Below are 7880 nucleotides of genomic sequence, written 5' to 3'. Positions count from 1 at the left end.
TGGTGGCTGGAACAATAGTTCTGCCCAGACGATAACGCGGAGCCATATAGTTAATATCGGTAATATGCAGCATGCACGATACAAGGAAATGATCAGTAATATCATCACTTTGAGGTACGATATCTATATCAGTAAGATCAATTCCATGCGATATAATTAAATCTAGCGTATGATTGAAACGATGAGTGGGTCCGGTGACGTTTTGCTTGACTCCAAAAGAGTTTATTAGGTCAGTAAACGCAAGTCCTAACGCATCATTTGTATTATCAACGTGAATGTTAAAATCTCCGACAATTAGCGCTTTATCAACATTAACCAATAGATCTGAGAAGAAATCTGCAAATTCTTTTAGGAAATCTGTATATGGTCCTGGCGGTCTATACACAGTAGCCAGTGCAAGAGATAGGAGAGATTTCTTTTGCATATCTGACAGTGTAACATTAAGTAGAAGTATTTCAAATGAGTTAAACCTGTATCCTGTTTTCTGAGTAACATTGAGAATATCACTATATATTGTAGCGACACCACCGCCACGACCAGTCTGACGGGGCTCATGTTTATAGCAGTAGCTTGGTGGAGTAGACTCATTTAGACCAAAATATTCATTTGGTTTAAGCCAGGTTTCAGTCAAACAAAGTACATCAAAACTATTATCTGTGATCATTTCATTTACAATAACTGCTTTGGGTGTGAGTGATTTAATGTTTAGGAGCCCAAGCTTTAGAAATTGTTTTTGTTCATTTATTTTGCATTTTTCAGGTTTAATCACGATCAGATTTTACATTAAATTTATATGTTGACCTCACTATTCGGGGAACAGATACAGTCTGTATAGATTGGACAACGCAAGTACTTCTGTCATTTAGGAGGGTAGAGCAAAAGCCATTATAGCAGTTATTTGAGAATTGGCTTACTAGTCAGATGGAGCGTAGCGTCCTGGAGATGTTGTCCGATAGGAGTTCGGCTCCGACTCTGCTGGGGTGCAGGCCATCAGCACGGAAAAGCCTAGACATCAGAACAAGTCGGACGTAACTCGAATACTTTTCTAACCGGCATTCACCTCGCGGTGATCGGTTCTGCACAGATTTTGCTCATCTCAAACAAGCCTAACACTTTGTGCACTCGTCTCACTGAATATGAGCAAAGACAGGACTGTTTGCATTAGGCTATGCATACTACAACTATAGCAAAAGTCATTAAACTAGTAAAACCGTCTATAGCAACTGCAATTAAACAAACAGAATAAATGTTCAATAGCTTGAAATAACAGCTAGCCAGCTTGATACTGTACAAAAAAAAAAGAGATGATAAAAAGACCACAGGACAGTATTGGACAAAAACCTTTTGTGCTTATTAGTTCTCATTAGGGTGAATGCACATTTGTAAAGTCAAAATTAAGTGTCTTAAAAACTTTGGCCTGGAAATAATGTGGCTATATTAGGAGTGCACAATACTGACAAAATTAGATTTGCTGTTGTACGGGTTACGGCTTGTTGTGGATTACAAACTCGTAAAGACTTACAGCTATGAGGTGAGGTGGTCAGTTCACAGCACTGAGTGATATTAGCCTACCTTCAAAGACAGTAAACTATATTTAAATATTATAAAGTGCACATTTCCTAAGGGTTTGGTTCTGCTGTAACGGTTTGGATGAAACATCTGCTAAATGAATAGGGTATTTCTCTTCATAAACAAGAATAGGCTTGTAGCCTACTATTAGGACATTTTGGTTATTAGCAAAGTATTTGCTGTTTTGGCTTTGTTTTTAGAGAAATAAAAGCGTAAATTAACTGAAAATCAATTTCTGATCTTCATGTTTTTTTCCAAAAGATGATGTTTGTTGTGGCTCACCTAACTCAATCTGTCCCTCTATGCAGCGTATACACTGTTTCAATATAACACCCCTGTAATGCAGTTCTAAAATCAGCTTTCTGCATTGTGCAAAAGTTAATGCCATTTCTGTGGTTTCTAGTGAAGTAAATATTTCCCGCTGTCTGATGTAGCTGTGGAATGAACCTTAAACGTTTGTTATTGCAGTTTTTTTTTTTTTTAACTCCATGCTCAGAATAGAAGAGTGAAAAACGATACTAGATGAATTAATTTTACATAAACCACTGCCACTAAAAAGCCTAATTTACAGTACATAAACATGCTTACACTTCCCAATTAAATACACAGACACTTCTACATGCAGAACAGTTTAATGGTTGATTGCAAATCTCCATGAAAACAGTGTTTTTGATGTGATGACTGTGTTGCAAAGCAAATCATCAAATTCACTTCAAAATGTTCCAAGCATTCAATGCATGGAGAATAAAAGGACAAAAACTGTACACTGGTGAATGGCTGATGCACTTGTTCTTCAGGGCGTCATTTTTAAGAGCTTTTGTAGTTCCTTACGAATTTGTGCCATGTGCAGAAGCCGGCATTGCCTGGCAGGCAAATAGACTGAAGAGCCTCTTCATCGTCGAGAACGAGTGAATCATTGATTCTTACCAGACAGTTTTTCTGAAGAATCTCGATCAAACAGGACTTTCCAAAACAGGGCGAGATCTGTAGAGATCACAGTTCGAGAGATCAGTTCACACAAACTGTTTTACTACAATACGTTTTAGGAGTCAGAGGCTAATACAAGGGCTGCAAGTACAGCTTACAAAGAAACTTTTTGATGTTTCTGGAAGCTTGCGTTTTAAGATCTGCACAGTGTGGTCCTTCTCTACCAAGCAAGTTTAGTCATAAGAATATGCATATATTAATGCATTAAACACCTTTTTAAAAGTTTTTGAAATAATCTGAGCCTGGGTTTGACAACATTGGCAGAAAATTTAGTTGGGCAAAAAAGAAAGTCACTGGATAAACAGCACTGAACTAATTCACACTACAGCAATTTATTGTAAACATTATTTGGATTACCTTACAGCCACAGCCCATCCAATACAGGTTGAGGTAGCGCTCTTGAACTGAGGAGAGGTTGTTCCAAGGCTCCACACGGTCACATAAATTAACAACCGCCACGCCGTCACCGAAATGTCCTTAGGTGGGGAAAAATTTTTGCTTACACAGCTCAATTAAACAGTTAAACTTCATTTTACTGTATACACACACCTCTTTTTGTACATATAGACGTCCTCACTTATTGAACCCCTATCTTAGGTTTGATGTCCTGGATATTATTAGTCTTTTCTCTGAGGAGTGTAACATCACTCAGGGCAGTTACGGTTTAATAATGAAGCAGGTTATCAAGTTCTTAATGTTTTTTGAGCTATTGAAAGGGACACGGCTAAATTGATCTGACTGGAATACAGATCTAATCTGAACAAATACAGTATAATTAAAGTTGAATAATTGAACAATGTGATTTTCTGTTAAATCTGTCGACTCGCATGCCCAAAATCGGTCCACACTGTAAATTGGGCTAAAAATCAGCCTCAACTGATGATCACAACCAGCATCAGGAATCAGTGTGTTCGGTTTCAACTCAAACTCTGCCTAAAGATAGTGAAGCGACTTTACCTGACAGCAGATAGTCGCCGTTGTTCAGATTCATGCCATGAGGTGTGTAGATGACCTGAATTCCCTTTGAGAGCTTAAACCTCTGGAAGGAAATAAAGCAGTTCTTGTTTAAAAAATAAAAATATAGAATAATATTATGAGTCAAGTACATTTTCTCACCTGGATAGTTTGGATTTCGTATGCAGTTAAAAGAGGGTGAATGCTGGGAAGCTTTTGAATGATCTGAGCTCGAATCACTAAGGTAAAATAAAATTTAAAAAAAGGGGCAGATGTGACAAGTGTTAATTTAAATGTTCCTGGTTTACATTACATTTTGTCTGAAGCAAAAATACGGTTCATGTTTTGCATTTCAAGTTTTCCAAGATTGAACTAAAGATACCTGAAAGAAAAATGTTAAGAACCAAACACTGGAGCCCACTGAAAAACAAAATCTCTTCCTTTGTTTCACAGGGAAAGTCAAGGACAGGTGTGAAACGACCTGGGTGAATAAGAGAGCTATTCCCTTGACACTACACAAGCAAGCGAGCAAACAATTTAATGTCATATTGTCTTACACGATCATGGAAAAAATAAATAAAAATAAAAGTTCCATCACTGTACCCTCCATGAATCGTTGAACTATGCCTACACTTACGGTTCAAGTATCTGAACTATTGTAAATGCAAGAAATGTAACATCTTAAAGCATCACGCAACCTGCAGGTTTGAATGCAGCACCTGTTCTTCGTGTTTGATTAGCGATGCATGTGTTACACGTACCGAAGTCAGACTCGCAGAACTGCTGTTGAGGGTGTTCTGGTAAACATGTGCAGCCCTCGGTCACCTGCTCGTTCAGTGCCACAGACAAGAAGAACAGCAGCGCTAGAGTCACAGCAGCAGACATGCTCATGCTTTCACAGCGCAACACTAAACTATCTTGACCAGATATAGTTCTCTTCAGCTGCGCCCTGCACCTGAAAGCCGCGTGTAAAGTGCGATTGCGTCACAGCTGCTCTTCATGGGCTGCCCCAATTTATGGCGTTCGAAAAGAACCAAAAAAAGAGAAAAGGCTTGTTTCAAATTAGTAGGTAATTAGTAGGTAAATTAGTAGGCTAGTGGGTAATTACCACACAGCAGCCATAGTTACTGCCAACTGTTTATGTTGTGTCATAAATAAGAGCTACCATCAAATAAATTATTAGGCTAGACAAGGATATTGATTTAGCACATTTCATAAATAATGGCAATTCAAAGTGTTTTATATAAGGAAAAATTAAAAATCGAAATAATTACAATACAAATAATTAAAATGTATTAAAACTCTTTAGAATAAAAAAGAGGATTCAGTGGAATCAGTAGTATATAGCACAGTGCTCATGTTCCTGATGATCTGTTAGATTTATATTCAGTGAGCACATCTGCAATGTAAGCCATTGAGTGATTTATAAACACATTACCATTTGCTTTAATTTTCATTTTTATTTATAATAAACAGAATTTTGTCAGAACTCTGCTGTTTTTGTTCAGTCAGTCACATTTTAATTGCATGTGCATTTTATTTTATTTAAACCTCTGTTAAGTTTAAAGTGAATCCATAATCGAGATTTAAATCTGAGTTTAACGGAATGGTGCAACAGGACTAAAGCTAATCATAAATATAACTTAAATCCAGGATCAAAACGATGGGTTAAATGTAAACCTGCTTATTTTAAAACAAGGTTTAAAGTTTGGTGCAACAGAATTATTAGATGAACCTTGATTTAATCTAGATTTAAGATTAATCCTGCAAACAATTTAGCTTCAAATCGCACATTAATGTCTGAAGTGGGCAAGAGGTCCTTTAAAATAATTTGAGTTTTATTTCTTTCACCAAATTTGCATTGTATATGTAACTATAAAATGTAATACATTTTTCTCCCCTTTTCCCTTTCATGTCACTTTCATTTCTTTCAGGATAAACGAATGAATTCACGTGTTGTAAATCCAGTCTGCATAGCGCACATATCCCTTAAATTTAGCGATCAACTATGAACATTATAAACATACAACATTTATGTATTTATTTATTTACATAGGCTATATTTGAGAATCTGAATATCGAATATTTTGCTGTTATTTTTTGTTGTTTTTTTGAGGCAATCACACAGCCAAATTGTCTTGATGCTATGGACATAGGAATGAAAATCATTTATAAAAAAAAAAAAAAAAAAAAAAAAAAAAAGTGTAGCAAAGCACATTAATTTCCTCATGAAAAGTTAACTTCATTTTAAATCCGCATTGCTTTACTGGCAACCAGTCAAACAACCATCCAATCAGCTTCCACTAAGTACATTTGCGTGGGTCGGCAATCAGCAAACAATGTCCAAAGGGTTTGACAATAGGGGTAATCCGAGTACACGAGCAAAGATCCAAACAGGGTCCGAAAGACAAAACGAAGGGTAGTCCAAAACACAAAAGCAATAATCCAAAACACAGGCTAGGCAAGACTGAGACTGAGACTGAGACTGAGACTGAGACTGAGACTGAGAAACTAGGAAAGACTCTGTAAGGTAGCTATCAGCAAAGACTGGGATAAACGCTAAACAATACTCGGCGATGACAGAGAGGAAGTCCAAGGCTTATAAAGCGTGTCTGATGGGATCAGCTGTGTAATCAGTGCCATGTGTGATTGGTGACAGCTGTGATCAGTGCAATGGATGATGGGAATTGTAGTCTGGTGAAATGCAACAGTAAGTGTAGTGCAAGAGTCCATGTGATGAGCGGGTGACCTCTGGTGGTGAGTGAACGGAAGTGCATGGACAGGATTCGTGACAGATACGGCTTCTCTCCAGTATGAACTCGCTCATGAACTTTCAGGTGTTCAGACCAAATCAAACTCTTGTCACAATATGAGCACTTGTAAGGTTTTTCTTAAGTTTGAATCCTTTGGTGCCGTTTCAAATAGGCAGCTGTAGAAAAGCTCTTCCCACACTCACAACACACATGATCTTTCACCTCATTCTGTGTTTTCTGGTGCTGTTTACAACTTGCCAGCCATGAAAAACTCTTTCCGCAGCAAGAACACACATGAGGCTTCTCATCTGAATGAACTGTCAGGTGTTGTTTTAGATGTGATGGTGAAATAAACTTTTTACCACACTGATCACAGCTAAAAGGCTTTTCTCCAGAGTGAAAGAGCAGATGTTTACGGAGATTTGATGCATCAGCAAAACTCTTTCCACACTGAGGGCATGTGTACGGTTTCTCTCCAGTGTGGACTCTCATGTGTATTTTAAGGTTTTCTTTGTCTCTGAAAGTCTTTCCACTTTCCTGAGGCTTTAATGTTTCTCAGCAGTCAACAGTGAAGAATCAAGAATGGACACCAACCTGTTTGGTTGTCCATCTCCTCTTTAATAAACTCCATGTCACAGATTTCAGCTGCTGCACCTGGAGTTTGTATCTGTCATGTAGGATGATGTGAATATTCCTCACCTTTTTAACCCAGTTAAAGCACAAACCCCGCCCACCACAGATTCAGATTTCATTGGTCGTGTCAATCACAGCGATCTCCTACACAACACTGAAACAAATCCAGTACAAACCTTTACCCTTAGTATAGGATTATTTTGTGTCAAAGCAAGCAAATTTCCAAAACTTCCCAGTCAAAATTTTGGTTTTGTTCATATTTTTTATTTAGAAGAAAGACAAACAAAAAACAGTAACAGCACTACACTACTGTTGCATTTAACCAGACTACAATTCCCATCATCCATTGCACTGATCACAGCTGTCACCAATCACACATTGCACTGATTACACAGCTGATCCCATCAGACACGCTTTATAAGCCTTGGACTTCCTCTCTGTCATCGCCGAGTATTGTTTAGCGTTTATCACAGTCTTTGCTGATAGCTACCTTACAAAGCCTTTCCTAGTGTCTCAGTCTCAGTCTCAGTCTCAGTCTCAGTCTCAGTCTCAGTCTCAGTCTCAGTCTCAGTCTCAGTCTCAGTCTCAGTCTCAGTCTCGCCTAGCCTGTTTACCCGTGTTTTGGATTATTGCTTTTGTGTTTTGGACTACCCTTCGTCTTGCCTTTCGGACCCTGTTTGGATCTTTGCTCGTGTACTCGGATTACCCCTATTGTCAAGCCCTTTGGACACTGTTTGCTGATTGCCGACCCACGCAAATGTACTTAGTGGAAGCTGATTGGAGGGTTGTTTGATTGGTTGACCGTAAAGCAATGCGGATTTAAAATGAAGTTAACTTTTCATGAGGAAATTAATGTGCTTTGCTACACAAGTTTTTTTTTTTTTTTTGCTGTCATTTTTAAATGATTTTCATTCCTATGTCCATAGCATCAAGACACTTTGGCTGTGTGATTGCCTCAAAAAACAACAACAAAAAATAACAGCA

At 38.0% G+C, this 7880-nt stretch overlaps 1 protein-coding gene across 1 annotated transcript; it reads right to left on the bottom strand.

Annotated features, from left to right (window-relative positions):
• Positions 1-2182: 2182 nt before the first annotated feature.
• On the bottom strand, positions 2183-4508 carry LOC131554123 (metalloproteinase inhibitor 3-like). The gene is made up of 5 exons (XM_058799245.1): positions 4272-4508; positions 3673-3749; positions 3514-3595; positions 2914-3032; positions 2183-2553 (listed from the first exon to the last, which is right to left on the bottom strand). The coding sequence occupies exons 1-5, from the start codon at positions 4399-4401 to the stop codon at positions 2377-2379; spliced, it is 585 nt and encodes a 194-aa protein (XP_058655228.1). The 5' UTR covers positions 4402-4508; the 3' UTR covers positions 2183-2376.
• Between the last annotated feature and the right edge of the window lie 3372 nt (positions 4509-7880).

This window comes from Onychostoma macrolepis, chromosome 15 (genome assembly GCF_012432095.1).
Source record: "Onychostoma macrolepis isolate SWU-2019 chromosome 15, ASM1243209v1, whole genome shotgun sequence".
Classification (NCBI taxonomy): domain Eukaryota; kingdom Metazoa; phylum Chordata; class Actinopteri; order Cypriniformes; family Cyprinidae; genus Onychostoma; species Onychostoma macrolepis.
Note: the sequence above shows the minus strand (reverse complement) of the source record. Positions and strands in the feature narration are given on the sequence as shown.